This window comes from Lontra canadensis, unplaced genomic scaffold (assembly GCF_010015895.1).
Source record: "Lontra canadensis isolate GAN:19392208 unplaced genomic scaffold, GSC_riverotter_1.0 scaffold98, whole genome shotgun sequence".
Taxonomy (NCBI): Eukaryota; Metazoa; Chordata; class Mammalia; order Carnivora; family Mustelidae; genus Lontra; species Lontra canadensis.
This window is the reverse complement of record NW_022631092.1, coordinates 7,113,932-7,141,039: the sequence shown is the minus strand read 5'-3', so window position 1 is coordinate 7,141,039 and position 27,108 is coordinate 7,113,932. Positions and strand designations below refer to the sequence as shown.

Genomic DNA, 27,108 nt, shown 5'->3' with positions numbered 1-27,108 from the left:
AACAAGAGAAAGGGGCCCATGCTGTATAGCCCATGAATCTCATTGGCTTTATCGTGAAAGTTTATTGTTTTTAATCCTAGTACAATCAGCTACCAGTTACATACAGTAAAAAACAAAAACAGCCACAAAGCAATGATGATAGAGATAGTCTGTGACATTGTACAGCGGAGGAAATGTTTTCTGTTGGAATCCTCCAGCAGACCCTCCACCTGGCTTCAGCAGTTAAGCTATCACTCCCTCCCTCCCCAAAATAGTTAAAAAGAAAAATTAATGTCTTGCTTGGGTACAGCAAGATTCTAATACCTCTTGGGGACACTGGAGAACTTTAAAAAACTAAAGTGGTAGAAACAAAACAAAAACCGAAACGTGGAAGGCAAGGTGACACACAACGAAGCTCCATGAGGTCGTGGCTTCAGATCACCTCAAAGCGAACCACCTGGAAAGAAAAGAAAAGGCTGTCACGCCACGGAACAGCAGGCAGAAAGTCCAGTAGACTCCAGTATCGCATCATTCCACTCCTCAAATCTATAGAATCCAAGCTTTTCTCAACTCTTATATTAAGGGAGCCAGGTTGCAGAAAATTGCACCCTTTTCCAACACCATGCACTGTAAATGTTGGCAAGGAGCACATACTTACTTTTTTAAGAACCAGAAAATAATACAAGAGAAGCATTTTTAGCAAAGCATGCTGTCTCCTTTATCTCAAACCCTTCAGAACAGCCACCCGGTAGAGGCTATTTATGCGACTGTGCGATCTTACCTTAGAGGAACAATGACTCCGTTCAAAAACTAAGTATCATATATATTTGGTTCGATTGAGGGCTTTCTCAGCCAGGTGACCACTTTCATCTGTGATCTTCTCCCAATCAGTCTGTCCGACCACAAAGCCTATGGCCCTTTTCCTATCCGCGTCCTTCTTTTCTTCCAGGTCCGCCCATCTCACCTAAAAAGAACACAGCGTTAGGCTGGGCTTTAGGGAAAATAAATATGGAAAGAGCTTCTTCACTCTCTGGATAGTCTAAGGGATAGGGTAACTAATCTGAAACCAAGAGATAAACACATTAGGAATTAACTGGGGAGAAGCAGAGAAAGCCATGTAAGTTACAGAAAGAAAACTCTGGTCAGTTACCAAGTCCTAACCCTTCTAGCTCCTGAACAGTTCAGCTCTCAGCTCAGTCCTGACGCCTACCTTTCCTCTGTCTCTCTGCTTTCTGGTTCACTGATCTTACTTTTCCCTCTGCCTAGTCTTCCTACCTTACACACTCAGTCCCTCCAACCCATTCTGCCAGAGTGATCCCAAAATACACACGGTTATGACTCTGACCTGCTTTAAATCCTTCTCCTGCCTAAAAAATAAAATCTAAGCACACCAGGTCCCTCTGGATTTGGCCCTGTCTACTCTCCAGTGGTGTTTCTGGGCAGTGCCTACAGCCTTTTATGTAAGCGGTACGAAATTACTTCTAGCTCTCAGAGCACCTTGGGCCATTTCCCATCTCTGTAATTGTGCATATACTCGTCTCCTTCCTGAAATGCCCTAACCCTGTCCACCTGCCGTAAGTCTAGTCAGCTACCCCTGCTTTATCTTTCTTGTTCTTTGCCAATCAAATAATTAATCAATCATTGCTTCCTTAGAGCTACTTCTGGATTTTGACATGTTTACTTTTTGAACTTTCACACTATATTGCAATGATCTATTTATAGACCTGTCTTCCCTAAGAGACTAAAAACACCCTAAATCAGTGGACTTTTATTTATCTCTACACAACAAATATTTCTTGAAATCTAAACTTAGAAAACAGGGAGCTGTTACTGTTTTCATTCATGAGATAAAGAGATGGACTCAACTGCTAGCATTTATGGAAATATGTAGATTTTAACTACAAATACATAGATTAGGGATATTTCCCTTGGTTGGTATTCTGATATTTTTAGAATATAAGCAAATACATTTTCAATTTTAGTAACATATCAAATATAGATTCTTATATAAACAATTAAAAAATAAGTAGATATATTCTGCATAAGCTGAAATACTTAAGGAGAAACTATGAAACTGTGGACATAGCACCAAAGTCTGCAGAGATTATATATATATTTTTTAAAGATTTTATTTATTTATTTAACAGAAGGAGTGAGCACAAGTAGCAGGAGCATCAGACAGAGGGAGAGGGAGAAGTGGGCTCTCAGTGGGGAGTCTGACACAGGGCTAGATCCCAGGACCCTGGGATCATGACCTGAACTGAAGGCAGATGCTCAACAACTGAGCCACCCAGGAGCCTCATGCAGAGATTATATTTTTTAAAAAGATTTATTTGAGAGAGAAGAAGAGAGCATAAGCACACAAGTGGGAGGGGCAGGGAGAGGGAGGGAGAATTTCAAGCAGACTCTGCACTGAGCTTGGAGCCTGACATGGGGCTTGATCTCACAACCCTGACATCATGACCTGAGCTGAAACCAAGAGTTGGACACTTAACTGACTGTACCACCCAGGCACCCCTAAGATTGTATTTTATTTATTTTTTATTTATTTATTTTTAAAATTTATTTATTTGACAGAGACACAGTGAGAGAAGGAACACAAGCAGAGGGAGTGGGAGAGGGAGAAGCAGGCTTTCCGCCAAGCAGGGAGCCTGACATGGAGCTCGATCCCAGGACCCTGGGATCATGACCTGAGCTGAAGGCAGCTGCTTAACAACTGAGCCACCCAGGGGCCCCATAAGATTGTACTTTAAATTTAGCTTGTGATTTTATTTATTTATTTTATTTATTTATTTATTTTTAAAGATTTTATTTATTTATTTGACAGAGTGAGGTCAGAGGCAGGCAGAGAGAGAGGAAGAAGCAGGCTCCCTGCTGAGCAGAGAGCCCGATGCGGGGCTCGATCCCAGGACCCTGGGATCATGACCTGAGCCAAAAGCAGAGGTTTTAACCCACTGAGCCACCCAGGCACCCCTAGCTTGTGATTTATTATCTGTGACAAGAAAACCAGAGCATGCAAACTCCATGCTCTTCATACTGGACATAGAAATGCATTACTGCTCTTAGAGGTGCACTGACCTTCCCTATTACCATAATGAAATGTCTAGGCTTCTCCAAACAGCAACCATTTGGTCAAAGAGAAGATAAGTAGTAATAGGAATGGGAAAAATTGGTAACACAATTTAAAAAAAATTTTTTTTTCTTTAAAGATTTTATGTATATTTGACAGAGAGAGAGAGGGAATACAAGCAGGGGCAGGGACAGAGGGGCAGAGGGAGACGGGGAAGCAGGCTCCCCATTGAGGAGGAAGCCTGATGCAAGGGTTGATCCCAGGACCCTGAGATCATGACCTGAGCCAAAGACACAGACACTTAAGCAACTAAACCACTCAGGTGCCCCAAGTCCAACTGTTTTTAAAAGCAGATTTTTAGTGGGTAAAAGACCTAAATTTCCTTCATGGACTTTAGTACAATACATACATACATACATACATACATACATACATAAATAAGCAAGCCAGCCTGCCAGCCTAAATAATGTGGGCTTTTTGTATACAGAGCTCTCTGGGCTTTCTGCTATGGATTTATGCTGACTATGATAGATTCATACACTCTCTCAGTTGCCCTTGGGATCAAGAGGACACATTTTAGCAAAAAATGATTATGGTTAAGGGGAATGAAGAACGGACAGACTGGGGGCGCCTGAGTGGCTCAGTGGGTTTATCCTCTGCCTTCAGCTCAGGTCCTGATCCCAGGGTCCTGAGATCGAGCCCCGCATCGGGCTCTCTGCTCAGCAGGGAGCCTGCTTCCCCCTCTCTCTCTGCCTGCCTACTTGTGATCTCTCTCTCTCTGTGTCAAATAAATAAATAAAAAATCTTAAAAAAAAAAAAAAAAAAGAATGGACAGATTGTGGCCACCGAAGAAAGAAATGGTAAATAGTCCACAGTACATCTCTGGTACAGAGTTAAACACACTGGTCCATCTTACCCTGAACAAACTAAGGACTAACTTTTAAGTCTGTAGCTTAAATTAAGTCTTTAAAACTCAGTTAAATAAAGAACATAGGATTAGAATGAAAAGTATGTAATTATATTTTAAATAAGCAATATGTTTTAGAACAAATGCCCACAATTTTAAGTTGAAATTAAAATATTTTTGGGGCCCCTGGGTTGCTCAGTCAGTTAAGCATCTGCCTTTGGCTCAGGTCATAATTCCAGGGTCCTGGGATCAAGCCTCGAATCGGGTTTTTTGCTCCTCAAGGAGCCGGCTTCTCCCTCTCCGTTTGCCTACCACACCCCTGCTTGTGCTCACTCTCTCTCTGTCAAATACATAAATAAAATCTTTTTTTATTTTATTTTATTTATGTATTTGACGGACAGAAACAGCCAGAGAGGGAACACAAGCATTGGGAGTTGGAGAGCGAGAAGCAGGCTTTCCACCAAGCAGGGAGCCTGATACAGGGCTCCATCCCAGGACCCTGGGATCGTGACCTGAGTTGAAGGCAGATGCTTAATGGCTGAGCCACCCAGGTGCCCCCATAAATAAATTCTTTTTAAAAAATAAAAAATAAAATATTTTGGAAACTACTGTATTTTGTTCATATCTTTAATATACACTGGTGCTATATTAACATTATTTATTTGCATCTTGGACTCCTCCACTGGAGGTCTGCTCTTAAGAGGCCTCATCTGCAGATCTGACACACACTCAACACTGTAGAATGAATGAAGGAATGATTACCAAAACACTAAATATCAGAGCAGAATAATGTTTTCAACTTGAAATAGTTTCTTAAATGTCAGTGCCTCTCTTAATCTTCCTAGAGGAAGTAAAAGTAAAGTAAAGTAAAAAGTAAAAGTAAAGTACCTAGAGGTACTTTATAACTGAGATTTACCATCTTTTTTTTTTTTCCATTTATCTTAACCATTAAAAAAACGTACAATATAGAAAAGTCTTGACTAACACTCAAAGGTTTGAGGTATATATGTTTCAGCCACTATCACTAAAAATACTTCTAAAATGTGTGAGTCCTGCAAACAAGGGAACTGTTCACCTTCCATTCATCAAAGAAACACAAAGTCCACTGGAGCTACCATTTTATGCCCAACTAAGCAACCAAAACTTTTAAAAAATGAATTATATTTTAAAAATATAACATTTTCATAAAATTCTAGTTATGATTAACCCTATAGAACTACCTTCTTGTTATAGTGGACTTTAATCCTAGCAACCTGCCTGGTATTTGTAAAAAAAACCTCAATTATAAAGAAAGCAAGAGACTCCAGAAAAGGAATAAGTTATGAATTCTGCATTAGTTGCTACCCACAGGAGCTCCTTGTGGTCTGGTGTTGATTTGGTGAGTGGTTTTAGAGTTAAAAACTATTTGAAATGAGGATATGAGGCAGGGGAGGAGTCAAAGATAAGCCACTTCAAAGAACTAGGATGTGGGGGTTAAGAAGATGGCAGCAAAGTAGGAGGACCCTAGGCTCACCTTGGCCCACAAATACAACTAGATAACTATTAAATCATCCTAAATAGGGGTGCCTGGGTGGCTCAGTGGGTTAAAGCCTCTGCCTTCGACTCAGGTCATGATCCCAGGGTCCTGATCTCAGGATTCTGGGATCAAGCCCCACATCATTGGGCTCTCTGCTCGGCAGGGAGCCTGCTTCTTCCTCTCTCTTCTCTGCCTGCCTCCCTGCCTACTTGTGATCTCTTGTCTGTCAAATAAATAAATAAAATCTTTGGGAAAAAAAGTCATCCTAAATACACCAGAAATCAAGCTGAAGACTGGCAGAACAAACCACACAACTAAAGGTAGAGGAGAGGCCACAATGAAGAAGGTAGAAAGTGTAAAGAGGCGGTTTGGGAGAGAAATGGAGGGAGGAGTGGTCAGGGAGAAGGGGGAGAGATATACTAACACACTGGGGAGTGCAGGGGAAAACGAATCCCCATCTAATTGTCTTGGAAAGCAAGAGGGGCCGAATTTCATGACTTCTGCTAATGGAGTTTCAAAAGTCAGCAGGCTTGGCTAGAGACAGCCCTGAGGGCACTGCCCTGCTCTTGGAGAGAAGGCAGGCAAGCGTGCAGCATGGTAACAGCAATCGAGTGCCTGTGGCATACAGTGGGGAGGTCATTTGCTCATCTTGGAGCACACCCCCGAGAGAGCATTCACAGAGAGAGACTCCTCTGGAAACAAAGAACTGGCCAGCACCATTTCCCTCCTCTGCCCCGGAAGCACAAGCGCAGGACTACCTGTGGGAACCAGCACAGCACTGACACCCAACACTTGACACTCACTACCTAACTTGCCTAAACCGAGACCCCTCCCCAACCCGAAACCCCTCCCCACTCTGTGCATGCACAAACTCTGGTGGACCTGCCTCTCCCAATCACACTAGCCTCAGTCCCAGCAAGCAGAAACCCTCTCCCCAAGACTGAACCAAAGTCTTGCTCAGGCTGCCATCTCCGGAGGTTGGGGTTTTGCAGAGCTTCGGTTCTGGCAGTGGGGGCAACAGGTCTCATTTCACAAACTGACCACAGCACACCTAGTTAAAACGTACTACATTCAGGCCAGGGACCTAACACTGCCCACAACTAGCAAAGAGCCTCTGCAGACAACTAGCCTGAAGGATAAAATGGCTAGGACAAAAGAGCAGACCATATGCAGCATATACTCCCAGAAGCATATACTCCTGGAAGTGCCAGGCCTTGGGGAATAGGGGATAAAGAGCAGGGCACTACAGGACCTCTTCTTCATAAGGCCATCACCCTCAAGAATGAGAGATGTAGCTGACTTTCCTAACACACAGAAAGAGGCACAGAGAGTTAGACAAAATGAGAAAACAGAAATTTATCCTAAAGGAAAGAACAAGGACAGGGCCAGAAATCTAAGCAAAACAGATATAAGTAACATGCCTAATAAAGAATTTGAAGTAATGATCATAAAGATACTCACTGGATCTGAGAAAAGAGTGGAGGACATCAGTGAGACCCTTAGCAGAGAGAGAGAGAAGGAACAGCACAGCAGAGATAAAGAGTACAATAATGAAATGAGAAACATGCTTGAGGGAATGAACAGCAGGATGGAAGAAGCAGAAGAAGGAATTAGTGATCTCAGGAGACCGAGTAATGGAAAGTAATCAGGCTGAACAAATGAGACAAAAAACAATTATACAAAATGAGAATAGTCTTAGGGCACTCAGTGACTCTATCAAATGTAATCACATTCTTATTATAGGAGTCTCAGAAGAAGGAGAGAAACAAGAGGGGACAGAAAACTTATCTGAAGAAATAGAAATAATAGCTAAAAACTTCCCTAATCTGGGGAAGGAAACATATCCAGATCCAGAAAGCACAAAGAACTCCCACCAAAATCAACAAAAGCAGATCCACACCAAAACATATTGTAATTAAACTGGCAAAATATAATAATAAAGAAAAAGTCTTAAAAGGAACAAGACAAAAGAAGGCAGTAACTTACAAGGGAAAACTCATAAGGTTAGCAGGAGATTTTTCAGCAGATACTTTCCAAGCCAGAAGAGAGTGGCATGATATATTCAAAGTGCTAAATGGGAAAAATCTGCTGCGGAGAATACACTATTCAGTAAGGCTATCATTCAGAAAGGAGAGATAGAGAGTTTCTGAGACAAACAAAAAACAAGGGAGTTCATGATCAGTAAACCAGCCCTGCAAGAAATATTAAAGGGGACTCTGACTGGAAAGGAGAGCAAAAGTGACAGTATAAAGGTATGAAACAATAAAAATGAATATTTCTGTTAAAAAATCAGTCAAGGCGAGGCACCTGGGTGGCTCAGTTGGTTGAGCAACTGCCTTCAGCTCAGGTCATAATCCTGGAGTCCCAGGATCAAGTCCCGCATTGGGCTCCTTGCTCAGCAGGGGGTCTGCTTCTCTCTCTGCCCCTCCCCCGCTCATGTTCTCGTTCTCATTCTCTCTCTCTCAAGTAAATAAATAAATAAAATCTTTAAAAAAACCAGTCAAGGAACTCACAAAATAAAAGGATGTAAAATATTACAACATATACTTAAAATGTGGGGAGGAAAGGCAAAAACAATGAGTTCAAACTTAAATGACTATTAATATAGACTGCTACATGCAGAAGAGGTTATAAGCAAACCTAAAGATAACCATATATCAAAAACCACTAATAAATATGCAAAGAATGAGGAGAATGAAATCAAATACATCACTAAAGAAAATCAGCAAACCACGAGAGAAAGACAAGAAAGGATCAGAGAATACCTTCAGAAACAACCACAAAACATAATAAAATCACAATAAAAACATATTTGTCAATAATTATACTGAATGTAAATGGACTAAATGCTCCAATCAAAAGACATATGTGATGGAATGATGAAAAATAATTAAAAAATAATTTAAAATAATAATAATAATAATAATAAAAATGAGACCCATCTATATGCTGCCTATAAGAGACTCATTTTAGACCTAAAGACACCTGCAGATTGAAAATGAGGGGATAGAGAAATATCTATCCTGCAAATGGATGTCAAAAGAAAGCCAGAGTAGCAATACTTACATTGGACAAAATACTTTAAAACAAAAACTGTAGGGGCATCTGGGTGGCTCAGTGTGTTAAAGCCTCTGCCTTCAGCTCAGGTCAAGATCCCAGTGTCCTGGGATTGAGCCCAACATCAGGCTCTCTGCTTAGCAGGGAGTCTGCTTCCTCCTCTCTCTCTCTCTGCCTCTCTGCCTACTTGTGATCTCTGTCAAATAAATAAATAAATATTTAAAAACAAAAAACCCAAAGACTGAAACAAGAGATAAAGAAGGACATAATAGTAACAACGAAAGAGACAATCCAAAAAGATATAACAACTGTAAATATTTACGCACCCAACAAGGGAACACCTAAATACATAAAACAGTTAATAACAAACATAAAGGAACTAATCAATAATACAGTAATAGTATGGGACTTTAACACCCCTCTTACATCAATAGATCATCTAAACAGAAAATCAACAAAGAAACAATGACACTTTGGAACAGATGGATTTAACAGACATATTCAGAACATTCCAGCCTAGAACAGCAGAACACACATTCTTTTCAAGTACATATGGAACATTCTCCAGAAGAGACCACGTATTTAGCCCACAAAACAAGCCTCAACAGATTCAAGATGAAAGTCATACCATTCATCTTTTCTGACCACAATGCTATGAAACTAAAAGTCAACCACACGAAAAAATCTGGAAAGAGCACAGATATGTGGAGGTTAAATAATGTGCTACTGTGAATGAATGGGTCAAAAAGGAAATAAAAGAAATTTTAAAAGTACATGGAAACTAATGAAAATGAAAATACAACAGACCAAAACCTCTGGGATGCAGCAGAAGCGGTTCTAAGAGGGAAGTATAAAATATTATAGGCATACCTCAAGAAGAAAAATCTCAAACAATTTAACCTGACACCTAAAGGAGCTAGGAAAAAAAGAACAAACAAAACGTAAAACCAGAAGAAGAAAGGAAATAATAAACATGAGAACAGAAATAAGTGATACAGAAACTAAAAAAACAATAGAACAAACCAACAAAACCAGGAGCTAGTTCAATATCAATCAGTATCAATTAAATCGATAAACCTCCAGCCAGCCTTACCAAGTAAAAAAGAGAAAGGACTCAAAATCACAAATGAGAGAGAAGAAATAAAAACCAACACAACAGAAATACAAACAATTATACGTGAGCATTATGAAAAACTATATGCCAACAAACCCAGACAACCTAGAGGAAGTAGATAAATTCCTAGAAACATACAAACTACCAAAACTGAAACAGTAAGAAATAGAAAATTTGAACAGACTGATAACCAGCAAAGAAATGGAATCAGGAATCGAAAAACTGCCAACAAACAAAAGTCCAGGACCAGATGGCTTCATGGGCAAATTCTACCAAACACTTAAAGAAAGAGTTAATAGCTCTCAAACTATTCCAAAAAACAGAAAAGGAAAACTTCCATATTCATCCTATGAGGCAGCATTATTCTCATAACAAAACCAGAGAAAGACACCACTAAAAAAGAGATCTATAGGCCAATATCCCTGATGAATGTAGATGTAAAATTCTCAACAAAATACTAGCATACTGAATCCAACAATACATTAAAAAAAAAATCATTCACCACAATCAAGTGGGATTTATTCCTGGGTTTCCAGGGTAATTCATATTTGCACATCAATCAATGTCACATCAATAAGATAAAGGATAAGAACCATATGATCATTTCAACAGATGGAGAAAAAGCATTTGACAAAGTACAACATCCATTTATGATAAAAACCCTCAACAAATTAGGTTTAGAGGGAACACAACTCAACATAATAAAGGCCATATATGAAAAACCCACAGCCAGTATCATCTTTAATGGGAAAAAACGGAGAGGACAGAAACAAAACAAGGATATTCACTCTCACTACTTTTATTCAACATAATTCTAGAAGTCCTAGGCACAGCAATCAGACAACAAAAAGGACAAAAAGGCATCTAAGTCAGTAAGTAAGCAGTAAAACTTTCCCTATTTGCAGACAACATGATACTACATAAAGAAAATATGAAAGACTCCACCGAAAAACTGCTACACGAATTTAGCAAAGTTACAGGATACAAAAATCAATGTGCAGAAATCTGTTACACTTCTATACACCAATAATGAAACTGCAGCAAAAGAAATTAAGAAAACAATCCCATTTACAACTGCACCAAAAAGAATCAGATACCCAGGAATAAACCTAGCCAAAGAAGTGAAAGACCCGTACTCTGAAAACTATAAAACACTGATGAAAGAAATTGAAGATGACACAAAGAAATGGGAAGACATTCCATTCTCATGGATTAAAAGAACAAATCTTGTTAAAATGTCTATACTCTATCCTAAGTAATCTACACATTTAATGCAATCCCTATCAAAATAGCAACGTCATTTTTCTCAGAACTAGAACAACAATTCTAAAATTTGTATGGAACCACAAAAGATTCCAAATAGCCAAAGCAATCTTGAAAAAGCAAAGCAAAGCTGGAGGCATCACAATTCTGGACTTCAAGTTAAATTAAAGCTGCAGTAATTGAAACCGTATGGTACTGGCACAAAAACAGACACACAGATCAATGGAACAGTATAGAAAACCCAGAAATGAATCTACCTACCTACCTAACATTTATAATGGTCAACATAAATTGACCATTAATATGGTCAACTAATCTTCAACAAAGCAGGAAAGAATATCTAATGGGAAAAAGCCTCCTCAACAAATGGTGTTGGAAAAACTGGATAGCACCATGTAAAAGAAAGAAACTGGACCATGTTTCATACACAAAAATAAATTCAAAATGAATTAAAGATCTAAATGTGAGACCAGAAGCCACAAAAATCCTAGAAGAGAACACACACAGTAACTTCTATGACACAGGCTGTAGCAACCTCTTCCTGGTCTTCTAAGGCAAGGGAAACAAAAGCAAAAATAAACTACTGGGACTACTTTAAAACAAAAAGTTTCTGCACAGCAAAGGAAACAATCAACAAAACTAAAAGACAACTTATGGAATGGGAGAAGATATTTGCAAATGACATATCCAATAACGGGTTAGTATCCACATTACATAAAGAACTGATAAAACTCAAGAATCAAAAACCAAATAATCCAATTAAAACATGGGCAGAAGATATGAACAGACATTTCTCCAAAGACACACAAGATGGCCAACAGACACATGAAAAGACGCTCATCATCACTTATCATCAAGGGAAATGCAAATCAAAACTATAACGAGATATCACCTCAAACCCGTCAGAATGGCTAAAATCAACAGCACAAGAAACAACAGGTGTTGGCAAGGATGTGGAGAAAAAGGAACACTTACACACTATTGGTGGGAATGCAAGCTGGCGCAGCCACTGTGAAAAACAGTATGGAGGTTCCTCCAAAGTTAAAAATACAACTACCCTATAATCTAGCAATTGCACTACTGGGTATTTATCCAAAGAATACAAAAACACTAATTCAAAGGGATACATGTACTTCTATGTTTACAACAGCATTATTTACAATAACCAAATTATGGAAGCAGCCTAAGTGTCCACTGATTAATGAGTGGATAAAGATATGGGGGGGGTGTGTGTGTAAATAATGCTAAGTGAAATAAGTAAGTCAGAGAAAGACAACTATTATACGGTTTTACTCATATGTGGGATTTAAGAAACAAATGATCAAAGGGGAAAAAAGACAGAGAAAGAGACAAATTAAAAAAAAGTCTTTTAGGGCACCTGGGTCGCTCAGTCAGTTGAGTACCCGACCCTTGGTTTGGGTTTCGGTCATGATCTCATAGGTCCTGAGATCAAGCCCTGCTTCGGGCTCTACACTCAGTGCAGAGTCTGCTGGAGATTCTCTCCCTCTTTCTCTGCCCCCACCCTACGTATGCTCTTTCTCTCTCTCTCAAATAAATAAATAAATAAATTAATTAAATCTTTAAAAAAAAAAGAAAAAGAAAAAAAGAAACAGACTCTCAAGTATAAAGGACAAACTGAGGATTACCAGAGGGGAGGTGATGGGGGGTGGGGGGGAATGTGTGAAATAGTCCATGGGGATTAAGGAGTGCACTTGTGATGATGAGCACCAGCTGCTGAATGGAAGTACTGAATTACTACATTGTACACCTAAAACTAGTATAACATGGTATGTTAATTAACTGCAATTAAAATAAAAACTTAAAAAAAAAACCCCAACAACTATGAGGTGCACAGCCTAATTCTCTTTGTTCACCCAGCTTACACAGTAAAGTACATGGGATTACATACTCCATAGAGTAACAGTTATTGGACTAAAAATAAACCAGAGAAAATATTTCTCATTTGAGATTATTCATTGTTACTGAACTATACCAAATTATTATTCCCAAGGAGGAGCTATTTCTAATTCTTTTTTTCCCCTCCAAAGGGAGTTTTTAAATTTTTTTTTAATTCATTTATTTGTCAGAGAGAGAGAGAACACAAGCAGGGATAGAAGCTGGCAGAGAGAGAAGCAAGCTCCCTGCTGAGCAAGGAGCCTGATGCAGGACTTGATCCCAGGACCTGAGCCAGGACTTGATCCTGACCTGAGCCAAAGGCAGATGCTTAACCAACTGAGCCACCCAGGCGCCCTGAGCTATTTCTGATTCTATTGCTCCAACTTTAAAACTGGAATAGGAGGAATCAACACAGGTAGTGCCTGGATGGAGTGAGGCACACAGAAGGCCCCTAATCGCCCTTTTCCCTCCTTTCCAGGTACATGGACACGGGTGGGCCTAGGGGCCATCTGAACTATTTAAAAGAGCTTGGAAAACTGGAGTTCTTTGTAATGTTATCCAATGTAATGAAGTGTTACTGGCATTTTTATTCTCGTACAATAAATACTCTTTCAATATTAAAAGTACTACAGAAATCCATAAAAAAGAAACAATGTGTAAAGAGAAAGAAATGACACACAACGTCATCTTAATTAAGGAAATGCAGATGCCATTTTTGTCTTACCTATCAAATTGTCAAAAGTTTAAAAGTCTGATAATAGCACCTTCAGTGTAAGTGTAGAAAAAACAGGCATTTACTTACATGTGTTGTATGAACAGATGTAATATTTTTGGAAAGAGAGCTCACAGTATTTGTCAAACTGATAGAAGATTGCAGCTTTAGTGCTATCTACCCTAGGGATATACTTTCAAAATGATGCCAAGAACATATGCACCATAACTTTCCCCATAGTATTTACATTAACAATACAGTGAAAACAGCATAAGTATCCATCAGTAAGGGACCCGATAACTGTACAACCAAGCATTAGGTAGTTATTTAAAAAGAATGGTAGGTCTGTATATATTTAAATAGGAAGACCAAGACATATTAGCTAGAAAAGGCTTATCCAGATCATATATAACATGATTTTTTACTTTGTTAATTTTGTTTTAAAGGATATACACAAAGGTCACTTTTCCTAAATTTAATGTCTGTACAATGTTTTGGTTACAATTCTCTGCTCCTTTTCATAGCAAACTTCATCAAAAGGGTGTCTCCATCTGCTGTTCTACAGTTCATTTCCTATTACTTCTTTAGTCTGCTAAAGAAGAGAGTTAAAGGGCTTGTGCCCTTTAACTCTCTAAGAAAACTTGACTGATTACTGACCAATCAGTGATCTCCATGTTGCCAAACCTAATAGCCATTTCTCTGTTCCCAATTTACTTGCCTTCTCTGTATCATTTAGAATTAACTACTCTTGCCCAATGGACATTGGGGAGGGTATGTGCTATGGTAAGTGCTGTGAAATGTGTAAACCTGGCAATTCACAGACATGTACCCCTGGGGATAAAAATATATGTTTAAAAAAAAATAAAATTTATTAAAAAAATAATAATAATTAACTACTCTTTACTTCTTGAAACGTTCACCTCCACGTGAATTTTCTAAATTTCTAAATTTTGAGGTCCTGCGTCTTATTATCATTTCTAACTTAAATGGTCCCTCACTGACCTCGTTTTTTAGGCTCAAACTGGACTCCCCTGGTTTTCTCTGACTCAGTAAATGGCGCCACACACATGGCGTACTTACGGCCAGAACCCTGAAGATTCACCTTTGTTTCCAGCCACTCCTGGACCCTCTATATCTAATCCACTAGGAAATCCTACAGATTCTTGGGGCACCTGGGCGGCTCAGTGGGTTAAGCATCTCACTCCTGATGTCAGCTCAGGTTATGACCTGATGGTCATTGGATCAAACCCCTCGTGGTCATGGGGCTCTGTGCTCAGCAGGGAGTCTTCTTGAGATCCTCTCTCTCCCTCTGCCCCTCCCTGCCCTGTACTCACTTTCTCTCACATAAATAAATAAATCTTAAAAGAAAAAAAAAAAAAAGAACTCCACAGATTCTCTTCAACACTTTCCTCTGCACCTGGCTATTGTACCCCAGGACAAAACAGCACAAGTGGCCACTTCAAGTTCCGTTAAGGTTGACAATGTGCTGGCCATGAGATTCTGTTCTCCATTTTTAAAGTTACCTGTGCATTTTAACCTGATAATTTATAAGGTCTTGACTCCTTCTTTTGATCTGTAATATGATATAGTATAAATTGAATCACTCTAAAAAACAGCATTCATATTCTTATCTGCCTATAACTTTCTAAAACCAGCTGCCTAAAGAAGCCCTTCACCTAATGGCAATTATTGACAAAGTCTCTTACCCTCTTCTTCCCAGGTTCAGAAGCACGAGTGTCATAATCATCAGGGAGCTGAAGATAATCCTCCATTCTGCTGGCAATTGCCTCCCAGTCACGTTTCCTTTTAGTACCAGTTCTCAAGCCATCCAACTTGTCTGAGGGACAAACACAGAGCCGCAGCATTAAGGAGGAGTGTGAGTTTGCACACAACACACAAACAAAGGAAAAGAAGTCTGGAACACTGTCAGAGGGCAGAGCCACATTTTTGAGAGCAGCATCGCTTGCAGATCCAAACTATCTTCTTGGCCGAGGTAACAGTTCTGGGCAATTTCCATTGTTTATCTGGTGTTCACACTGGCAGGCATTACATTACAAAGTTGGTTTAAGTAACAAACACGGACAGGGCAAGAAAAGTCACTTGTCTCCTGGCCTCCCACCCCACCAAATCACACTTCAGCTCTTGTGTTCTGAAGGAAAATGCGAAGATGGGTTTTTCTAAAATCTATTTCTTCTACACTTTTTTTTCTTTTCTTTAACGCAATATTAACACCACCCATATTTGATCTGTAATCATGTGTGATACCGTGTCTTATGAAAAGTAGGTAGTACCAACAACTTAGTGAGCCAAGCTAATGTTTAAAAAGGTTTTAGATTAATAGTTCCTTGGGATTTTGACCAGTGTGCAAGGATTCCCCATGAGTTAATGTTTCTGAGTAAGCTGACTGTACGAATCACCACATTCTCTTTGGTTATGCTGTGAAGTGCTACTGACCATTCTGAGGCTAAGAGTCAGTCCACCAAAGTGACCAGATCTAAATTTTCTTTCTGAATCCTCAATCTGAGAGGGCTAGGTTTCTCAAGGGCCCCAAACTGTAACCAATTAAAAGAAGAGAGATTGAGGATTCAGAAATTCTGAGACATGAGTTTAGGTGTCTTCAAGAACACATGATGAAAATGTGTAGTCATTTTTAATTGGTTAACACTGATTTTGAATTCCCTATGTGAAATATTACGAGTTATTTATATTTTTAGCTACATTGAAGTACTAAACTCTTGAATCATCTGTGATTACATACATACACACACTATTATTAAGAAAGTCGATAAAAGAAAACCGAAAAACGTCAGAAATACACAATAACCACACTTCATTAAACTCCATAAAGGGTGCAGAGTGTATATATGATAAAAAATCTGTTAGGCACCAAGTTGGAGAGAACTTGATATGAAAAGGGAAATATAATGGAAGCAGTGGCAGGAAAAGAAGGTGAGTTTGTGCTTCAAATGTGAAAGATTCACACACAACTAACTGTACCACACCATACAGGCTTAAAAAACCAGTAAGATTTCGCATACTTGGCAAAGCTTTTATTTCCTAAAACCCTCACCCATAAAAGCAGTATTACTGAAAAATCTGCAAGCAAACTACAACACTTTACAAAACTCAATAAATTTTTATCATATCACTTTGGAAAAACTTTTAACATGAATGAGTTCAAAAGAAACGGTTTCCTGATCTCTTCTGTAAATCACATGCTGTACCAAATGGCTCTATCTTCACGGGTATGACAGGCTGTAGTATACAAATTCTTAAAGTGATCCCTTGACTGCTCAGGGACACAGATTATGGTATTAAAAAACCAATGAAGTCCCACAAACAATAAAACTGTTCTAGTTCAACAGTATACAGTGTTACTAGAAGAGTAGGAAGCTCTAACACACTTGGTAAATAAACCTCAGACGATTTCCAAACTTAAGATTAACTTTGACATTAACATACTTGAAAGGAAAAAAAATTCATATCTGAATTCCAAGAATAGAGCATGGCCAAGGCAGCAATGCAGAAGGGCAAGGGTGAAAACTGTAAGAACGTTTCCTCAGACACGGGGTAAGTGACAGGAGTTACAGACCAGGAGTCCCATATTTGCAACATGGAAGATCAGAAGAGCATGTACTTCTAGTCTGAACACCTTTGTTTGTAATGTTTAATTGGAAATTTCATTGTGCACAGCATGTTTAAAGCTTCCTTCTTGGGGATGAAGAAAGGTTCATACCTCTTCCACATGGCATCCTGGAAACCCAAACACACAGATGTATGGCATAAGGTGAGGGAAGAGGAATCTGGGGTGTTAATTACAGAAGACGGCTAGTGTCCCATACACCCATACTAATGACTTTCAGAGGTCTGAATTTCAAAAGATGAAGTTTTAAGATGAAGATGAAGGTCTAAACATCCAACTTAGCAGGTCACAGAATTTTCCCACATCTTCAGAACAGTAAATATTATATAGCACAACAGAAAATTTTTGTAAATACATCTATGCATTTTCTAAATATAAATGGTGTTTCTGAAAATTCGTTCATGGTAAACATACGAGGGGTATGTGCCTATATGAATAAGTGCATTCCACTGTGAAGAGATGAATGTGCCTGATACGTAGCAGGCTAATACACAATAACCGATAAGCAGAGACAAATGACAGGTGAGGAAAGCAAAAGTACTTGGTATGGAGAAACCTATAATAGGATAACACTCTCAGACCTTCTCTTGGTTTCTCCCAGTTGGAGAAACCAAAGCTGTATCATCGGAATTTGAGTAGCTTCAGTGCCGAATCCGAGCATCTGAGGTGGCACATAACACCCACCCTTGTATGAGGGTGCCTGTGCCCCAGCTGAGAAGGAGCCGGTCAGGGGCAACTGGAGTGGGCCACAGGCAGTCGTTACAACTCCACGACACCCGGGCCAGATGCATTTCAGGCCGGTTCTGAATCTTTCTAAAATTACGCCACTCCTGATTTAACACGTAAACATCAGCTGAACTGCATACTGTACCTAATGAACACAGATCAAGAATCCGCAATGAGACTGAACCAGCTGCACAAAAGGTGAACGAGTCCTTTCTCATTGGTAGACTCATTTGTGAATCAAAACTCCCCAGGTACAGATGTAGCTCTTCTGGCTCAGTGTGTGACACCAATGAAGCTTAGTATGTTTCCATCTCGCATGACCATGTTACCCAAAGTAATTCAAGAATGTTGGTAGAGTACTCACAAAAATTAATTGGACCTGGTAATCAATCTATTGAGTTTGTTGTGCTAAAGAAGGCACCATAAATAGGTTAATTCTCAGATGAAAAGCCTCATGTTTTAGGGAAGAATCTTTGTTTCATTTGGTTACATGGACCAATCTCAAAGAAGCCAGCACTTTCAAGAATGCTCACACTCAATCTGCCTTCCTCCACGGGTAGATTGGCCCTTAAGGTAACAGAGTGATACAAGATGTGAGTCATTACATGAAACATCACTGCCACTCTTATTAAAACAGCAGCAGCAGCAAACATGGTGGATTTATGTTCTGAATTCTTACTGGACCTGCAGTGCCTTTAACTGAAATGTCTATTTATCAAATCCATTTCTGGAATTAACTGCCTAACAGTCTTTCTTTAAGATGGACTGAATTTGTATAAAATGTATTTTCTGAGAAGCAAATGGTAGACAGGCCAGGATTTTTTCCAAAATCAATACCAAGTTTAATATCATATTTTCTTGAATATTCATCAAAGCTAAATTCCATTATCCTTTCTCTTTAGAAATTAGAAAGAATAGAAAATGGACTGGCTCAAGTTTAAAAAAGCATTATCATAGATCATATATTACACAATGCCTCTGAATATTATATGCTTAGTTAAAATATTGATCACTTTTACAATCCTCTTGTCTCTTTATTTATGATCTTTTTGCCCCAAAAGGTAATTGCTATTTAGAGAACCAGAAGAAGGAAATGATCTTGCAGTCTTATAGGTTATTCTCAAAGTACAGTACAGAACTTCAAACAGACTTAATTTAATATCAAAATAAGCAGATCTAAAGCATTATTATTTAGAAAGTAGTTTGTGATTATTATTTTCCTACGTATTTAATCGCACTTAAACATTTATAAATGCTTTAAAAGTTTAGAGGAAGAGATCACTGACAAAGATTTCCCAAAGAGGGAAGACTAGTTTAAGAATATGTCAGTAAGCACGCATAATTTTCACCTGTCACACATTAAAAAAAAAAAATCCTGGACTTTATATCAAAGCACCTATCCCAATAACAGAGTAATACTAAAGTTTATGGAACTACCTTTTACATAGGACCTAGTGAACATCAATTGCTAACATGATCAGTTGGGCAAAATAAGAGGCAGAAACTTATGCAACTTGTGTAAAATGCACTCCTCTTACATCAGAAACACAATGTATCCCAAACAGTGAAGCAGCTAAATGACTCAGATTTGTTCTATGAACTTAAGATATTTAGATGGTTACTTCAGTTTTGGAGTAACACCATGATACTAGAAGAGAAACGCAGAGACTGACAGTTACACTTCATACATTAGAAAGGTCAATCTTCCAGAAAGCCCTTATCTCATTTTTTAAGATTATTTATTAATACATCTTAATCAACGTGATAAATGATTCTCTTTAAGTGAAGTGGAAAAAAAAGAAAAGAAAAAATGTTTTGCAATTATTACCATGAAATACTGGAAGAAAATCCACTGGATATGTTTGATTTTCTATTTGACAGACAATCTCACATTAAGCAACTCCAACTTTTGATTTAGACAGTAATTTTAACCAGTTTACCTTGTAATCTGCCACTAAAAACAAGTTGAAGGTAAGAATCTTATAAAGTAGGCTCCTCAGAAACCTGAATTACATATCTACCTCCCCCCACCCAGAAACTCTATTTATTATACAAGGAAAATAACTGCCTTTTAAGGAATGTTTAAACTTCAATATTTATTATTATTACTACTATTATTTCCCAAAGTATGCATCATCAGGTTCAGCTTTGGACTGCAGTTAAATACTCTTTTAAAAAAGCAGAAATCTCATCAGCACTAACATTTCTGATTAATATAACAGAACGGATTTTAGAAGTGACAGTATTTTATTGCTAAATTCATACTTCCCCTTCCTCTAAAATCTTGAAGTGACAGTGAAGGCGATTCTTCTAAATACTCTTCTTTCACTCTGTCACAAGATGAAACTAATTAAACTGAAAGCTAGCGAAATAGACTGAGGATGTAAGGTAGGCCAAAAATCTTGGTTTAAAGCAGAAATTTGGGGAAATTTGTTCTTCTTACAGCAGAAAGATCTATGACCATTACCATCAGGTATCACATATAAAAACAGGAAAAAGGAGATACCCACCTAGCTTGGCCTCAGATGTGTCCATCTCCCATTTGCTTTTCGGAATGTAACCCTAAATCGCACACAGAGAGAAGCTCGAAGGGTTAGAAAGAGACACATACATGCATATCACTGTTGAACTGGAAAAGCATTAAAACTGGGAACGGATTCAGTTTCCACTCACTAGTTTTATATATATATGTATGTATATATATATATATCTCCTTAGGGAACACACAGTCTCATTATCTCTGAAGAAACTGAATTACTCAATTCACCCAACTTCACTGCCCAGATTTCAGAGTAGTCACTTCAAAATAGTATCATGAAGGCGCTTTGAGGCAGCTACAGTTCGGGACTCACAGTTGTAGTCCGAACAACAGCTGGACAGCAAATATGGTGAGAACGTACGGTCGTTACTGCGCTAGTATTAATACCATTCAGAGTAGCAGAGCATTTATAATAACTAGCTAGCTTATTTTCTAAATACAACTGTGGTTCTCAAGTGATGGTACAAAGAGTGTTCTTCGAGACAGCTACTTTATATCGCAGTGTAAGTTTCAGTACTCGAAAGAAGAAAACATGGTATCACTGAACACAACTACAAAGTTCCAACTTCATTTAAAAATGACTCAACCCGTTTACCGGTTAGATCTTACAAAGGCTGGTTTTTACTGAATCAACGTGAGAGCATTTCTCTTTCATCGGTTGGAACCTAGATTATTATTTTCAATGTCTTTTAAAATGACATTTTCCTAATATACGAAAAACCAGAAATCCCCACAGGTATTTATATTTTATTTAGTTAAAAAAAACAACAACCAAAAAACAAAAACAAACCTGGTTTATTTCAAACAATGTCCTGGAAGATTTTCAAATTTCCCAATATACCTATTTTACTATATAGTAATCCTTTCTGCTTATTCACCTAGCAAGTGTACGGTTGTGATTCCTCTTTTCCTTTACTTGGACTCTGTTCTCTATTAGATCCTAACATACAGAACTTTAGTGTTAGGGCTTATTATATAGAACAGATTCAGCACAGGTGTCAGCATCTTCTTTTAAGAATTAGTATCTCTACTCTTGGGAATATTCAAGTTCATGGAACAGACTGACACTAAGGTAGGTTGGAAAGGATGCTGAACGCTTCATGACAACAACTGCTGTGTATGAATACTGGAGCATCATAGTTCTTCCAGGAAACCTACAGGTGTGGCACTTTTCTAGTCTTTAAGCCAGACTAATAATTCACTTTCACTTATTAGGTAGTACTTCAGATTATAAATCATACCATCTTTCCCAAATGCATTTCTAGAACAAACCAAGACAAAGCTATGCTGAAGTGATTGGCGCTAAAAGTACTGATGCGATCTGTACAAGTCATATCTCAGAAATCACCTGAAAACCTTAAGCATCACTAGAATAACATATTTATAGATTGTGAATCATATCTACTAGGTTCACTGAAGTTCTAAAGAAGGAAAAATATCACACCAGTGATCCCCCAAAAGGATTCTCTTAACCAAGAAAAGGTTGGATTTTGCCCAGTTGCAGTGATTGTACAAAGCAGAAAATGAAAAGTTTATTGAGAATTCCACTAAAATGGTCCAAATGACATGAGACTTGCTCTTAACCCTTTGGTTAAAATTCTCCAAGAATCTTTTACCCTTGGAATAGAACCCAATAGCAGAAGATCTGGATTTGGCATTTTTGAATGGGTTAAGAGAAGTTTTAGAATATAAAGATATGCAAAATGAGTATATTAATTTCCTCCTGCTGGAACCACCCTGTTCTTCTTTAAAATTGTATCATCTTCTCACTGGTTGAAATGTTAAGCCACTTGGAAATAAAAGAGATAGTCCAGCAGGGTAGAGTTCTAAGACTTCCTTGCCATGTTTTTTGATGTAATAATAGAGTATTACAGCGTGTTTCACTTTTCAAAATAAATAGTACATTCAATTAAAAGTTTCGAGCTTTGACCTACACTTAGACAAGTCAGATGTTACGAACCATATCCTGAACTGAAATCTCCACAAAAGGAAGACGGAGCTTCAGAAAGCTAGCATTATAGATTTATCACATGATCACTTTCTAGGACACACGCTGCAAGTAGCCACAGGTCATTAGCCATATTCCACAACAGCGTGGGCCTTTAAATGAACTTCCTGCCTAAGTTTTAGATCATATATGTCAAAAAAAAAACAACCTAATTAAGAAAAATATTTTGTTTAAAGAAAAAACATACTGAGACTCAAATGCAATTAACTTTAAAGCTTATTTTTTAATCCGCATATGAAATCTAGGAATGTAGAGGTTGACACCATCTCTATGCACACACAGTTTCTTTTCAAAGTCCTCTGTATCACACATGGGATTGATGGGACCACTCCTTGGAGAGTCTATATTCTCTAGGGGTAAGAATCAGGGTTCTCACTTTGTACATTTCCGGAAGAGTATGAGAAGCAGCTTTAGCAAGGGCTGATGTATTAAATAAACCAAATGATATTTTGAATTAAAAAAGCAACACTGTTTCAAGACATTGCTAATCTCTGTGCCTCGTTAGCAAACACTGCAAAGTAACATAATTCTACAGGTCGCATATTTTTCAATGACAGGGTAAGGCAAACATCTCTACAGAGGTGTGATCAAAAGCATTTACAGTAGGTACACGGGAACTTTGAACTCACACTATGGAAGCCTCTAATAAGCCTTAATAAAATGCATTGCCTACACACTCAAATCATTTTCCCCATCACTGAAAAGGATAAAATGCAGAAGAACAAATTCGGCAGTCAGTGGCAACCCTCTGCCTTCTCATTCTAGAAGTTCTTCTGCCTCAGTTGACAGAAGCTCAATTTTGAAATCTCGTAGCAAAGAAGAGACAATTATGCATATGTTGGGTAGGCTGTACCACATATCTGCTGGAGTGTAAGAATGCCCTTTCATATGTAATTGATTTTTTTAAAAAGTAGACTTCCCTAAAGCCACCCACAAGTAGATGAGTGAGTACAGGGTAAGTTTCTTAGCATTCTTAAAATTTTCATGTAACAATACAGTAGAGGGTTCTTCTGATCAGGGGAAAAAGAAAAAGTACCAGAAGTCTCCTTGAAGATGATTATAGAAATTTCTACCATTAAGGTGTAAATCAACAGTAGAAATCTGACCATAGATCTGAGATTAAACCCTTAAAAATTTTAATAGAGACACTTTGTTCAAAGTGGTTGGTCTGTCTCCTACCAGTTCGCTTTCCTCTTCCTCTGCATCTTTCTTTTCTTCCTTCTGTTCTTCGATATTTGCATCAAAATCCTCCATCTCTACCTACACCACCCCAATAATAATTAAAAAAAAAAAAAAAAAAGACGAGTTAACATTTAGGAAAACGTTGAGTCCCTCAGTGAGATCTGAAACAGCAAAGGTGCCCAAAGCGGGGCAGCACAGAATCACTGTTACATCCTAATTTTAAAACCCTAAAGTTTGAAACAGAACTTATAAAAAGGCAGAATGATAGTCCTGCCTTTCATTTTCCCAGGATATCCATCTTTATAATTTCCTATTAAGTTGAATATAATAATATATGTTAAGTTGATGATTACTTGTTTTGAATGCCTGTGATTACCAGGATTTCTCTTCAAAACCTCTAGCAAGTATTTCTCCAATCCAGTAAAACATGTGTATGATTCAAATTTCAAAATGTAAGAAAGGGTATCGTGAAAAATAAGATGATAGTAGCTTGGCCCAGAATGGTAGCGATGCAAATAGAGAGTAGATGGATTAGAGAAGTATTTATAAGGTAAAATTGACAAAACTTGTAGACTGACTATATGCTGGAGGGATAAGGCTGAAAGTTTGTATAACACAGAATAAAGAGCAAAAGACAACAGAGTAGAGTCAAGGTTTCAGGTACCAAGTGATTGTTGGGTCTAATCACTAAGAAAGAGAATACCAGAAGAGGAACAGGTTTGGATGAATTACATAGTGGATAGGCTGAACTTGAGATGTGCTAAAGTAACGTGTTTTTGGTAAAGAATTTGGAAAATAATGGTAGAATTATAAAAATCACCCATAATCCCTCTACTAAGATATAACTAGTGTTAAGATGCTAATAAAATTATTTTGATTCCTCACAATTTAATATTAAGGGCACATATGTGGCAATCCAAGCTATCTATATCAAAAATACAGAATGATAAGATCCTAAGACAGAGCCCTAAAGAACTCCAACATTTAGGACTGAGTAGGAAGAAAAGCCATCAAAGGAGACTGAAAGGAATGGCCAGAGAAGCATGAGGAAAACCAGGAGAAAGTAGACTCGCAGGAGCCAAAAGAAAAATGTTATCAAGAAGGTAGACATGGTCAACTAAGTCATATGTGGCTGCAGGATTAGGCAACAGAAGTGAGAATTCTCTATTTTCATGGAAATCTTTGCTGAGAATGTATCGGAATGGCTGGGGCAGAAACCAGAGGAAATTGGTAGACGAATGGCACTGGGAGGTAAAAACACATAAAAACACAATGACAACATTAAGTATAGAAAACTCTCATTCACAGGAGCTCAAACCAAACAGAAGTACACAACTGATTAAAAGAGAAAAATCTCTCCTTTTCATGATAAAGATTTACTTCCACCAAAGTAAATTCCACCACAGCATTCCTGGTAATGTTTAACTTAAAATGAATCATGTTTTTGCTTTTGCACAGCAAAGGAAACAGTTAACAAAACCAAAAGACAACTGACAGAATGGGAGAAGATATTTGCAAACGACATTATCAGATAAAGGGCTAGTGTCCAAAATCTATAAAGAACTTAGCAAACTGAACACCAAAGAACAAATAATCCAATCAAGAAATGGGCAGAAGACATGAGCAGACATTTCTGCAAAGAAGACATCCAGATGGCTAACAGACACATGAAAAAGTGCTCCATATCACTCGGCATCAGGGAAATACAAATCAAAACCACAGTGAGATATCACCCCACACCAGTCAGAATGGCTAAAATTAACAAGTCAGGAAATGACAGAAGCTGGCGAGGATGCGGAGAAAGGGGAACCCTCCTACACTGTTGATGGGAATGCAAGCTGGTGCAGCCACTCTGGAAAACAGCATGGAGGTTCCTCAAAATGTTGAAAATAGAACTACCCTATGACCCAGCAATTGCACTACTGGGTATTTACCCTAAAGATACAAACGTAGTGATCCGAAGGGGCACGTGCACCCGAATGTTTATAGCAGCAATGTCTACAATAGCCAAACTATGGAAAGAACCTAGATGTCCATCAACAGATGAATGGATAAAGAAGATGTGGTATATATACACAATGGAATACTATGCAGCCATCAAAAGAAATGAAATCTTGCCATTTGCGACGACATGGATGGAACTAGAGGGTATCATGCTTAGCAAAATAAGTCAATCGGAGAAAGACAATTATCATATGATCTCCCTGATATGAGGAAGTGGAGATGCAACATGGGGGGTTAAGGGGGTAGGAGAAGAATAAATGAAACAAGATGGGATTGGGAGGGAGACAAACCATAAGTGACTCTTAATCTCACAAAACAAACTGAGGGTTGCTGGGGGGAGGGGGGTTGGGAGAAGGGGAGTGTGGTTATGGACATTGGGGAGGGTATGTGCTATGGTGAGTGCTGTGAAGTGTGTAAACCTGGCGATTCACAGACCTGTACCCCTGGGGAGAAAAATATATGTTTATAAAAAATTTTAAAAAAATTAAAAAAAAAAAGAATCATGTGAAAACAACCAGACAAACCCAAATTGAGGGGTAGTCTACAAAACAACTGGCCTATACTCTTCAAAAATTCCTTGTCTTTCCAGACAATGACATGGCTCAGAAAGTATTTTTTTAATATTAAAGGATGATCTCCTGGATTTTTAAAAATTGTTATAAAGCACATTATGGGAACGTTTAATGAAATGTAAATATGAGTGTTACATGAGATAATTCAGGAAATTTAATTCAGGAAATTTGTACTACTTAATATAATACTTTATCAATGTTAAATTTCCTGAATTTGATAATTGGGACTTCTAGTTTTGTAAGAGAATGCCCTGAAACACTGTATTAGGGGTGTAGGGCTAAGGGTTATGAGGCTTACAACTTAACTCTCAAACAGTTCTACAATCACAGTAATAACAATAGTAGGAATAAGAAGACATATATATCTATGTCATAGCCATCAAAATCCTAGAGAACACAGGCAGCAACTTCTTTGACCTCAGCCAGAGCAACTTCTTACTAGACATGCCTCCAAAGGCAAGAGAAAGCCAAAAATTAAGTATTGGGATTTCATTGAGATAAAAAGTTTTTGCACAGCAAAGGAAACCATCAACAGAACCAAAAGACAACCGACAGAATGGGAGAAGATATTTGCAAATGTCTTATCAGATAAAAGACTAGTATCCAAAATCTATAAAGAATTTACCAAACTCAACATCCAAAGAACAAATAATCCAGTCAAGAAATGGGCAGAAGACATGAACAGACATTTCTGCAAAGATGACATCCAGATGGCCAACAGGCACCTGAAAAAATGCTCCACATCATTCGGCATCAGGGAAATACAAATCAAACCCACAATGAGATACCACCTCACACCAGTCAGAATGGCTAAAATTAACAAGTCAGGAAACACAGATGTTGGCAAGGATGTGGAGAAAAGGGAGCCCTCTTACACTGTTGGTGGGAATGCAAACTTCCCAAACTGGTGCAGCCACTCT

General features: G+C 38.2%; 1 protein-coding gene across 4 annotated transcripts in view; it reads right to left on the bottom strand.

The window, feature by feature from the left end:
- Window positions 1-19: 19 nt before the first annotated feature.
- The window catches only part of YLPM1 (YLP motif containing 1), a 76,913-nt gene continuing 49,824 nt past the window's right edge, over window positions 20-27,108 (bottom strand). For 2 of the 4 annotated variants that reach the window (XM_032837398.1, XM_032837401.1), the window contains 5 exons: window positions 23,610-23,690; window positions 20,394-20,445; window positions 15,221-15,351; window positions 761-943; window positions 20-436 (listed from right to left, as the gene is read on the bottom strand). In XM_032837398.1, the coding sequence (XP_032693289.1) occupies window positions 797-943; window positions 15,221-15,351; window positions 20,394-20,445; window positions 23,610-23,690 (411 nt within the window). In that variant the 3' untranslated portion in view covers window positions 20-436; window positions 761-796. Of the gene's footprint in view, window positions 437-760; window positions 944-15,220; window positions 15,352-16,549; window positions 17,268-20,393; window positions 20,446-23,609; window positions 23,691-27,108 lie in introns of those variants that run through there. The other 2 variants (XM_032837399.1, XM_032837400.1) reach the window with 2 other exon arrangements.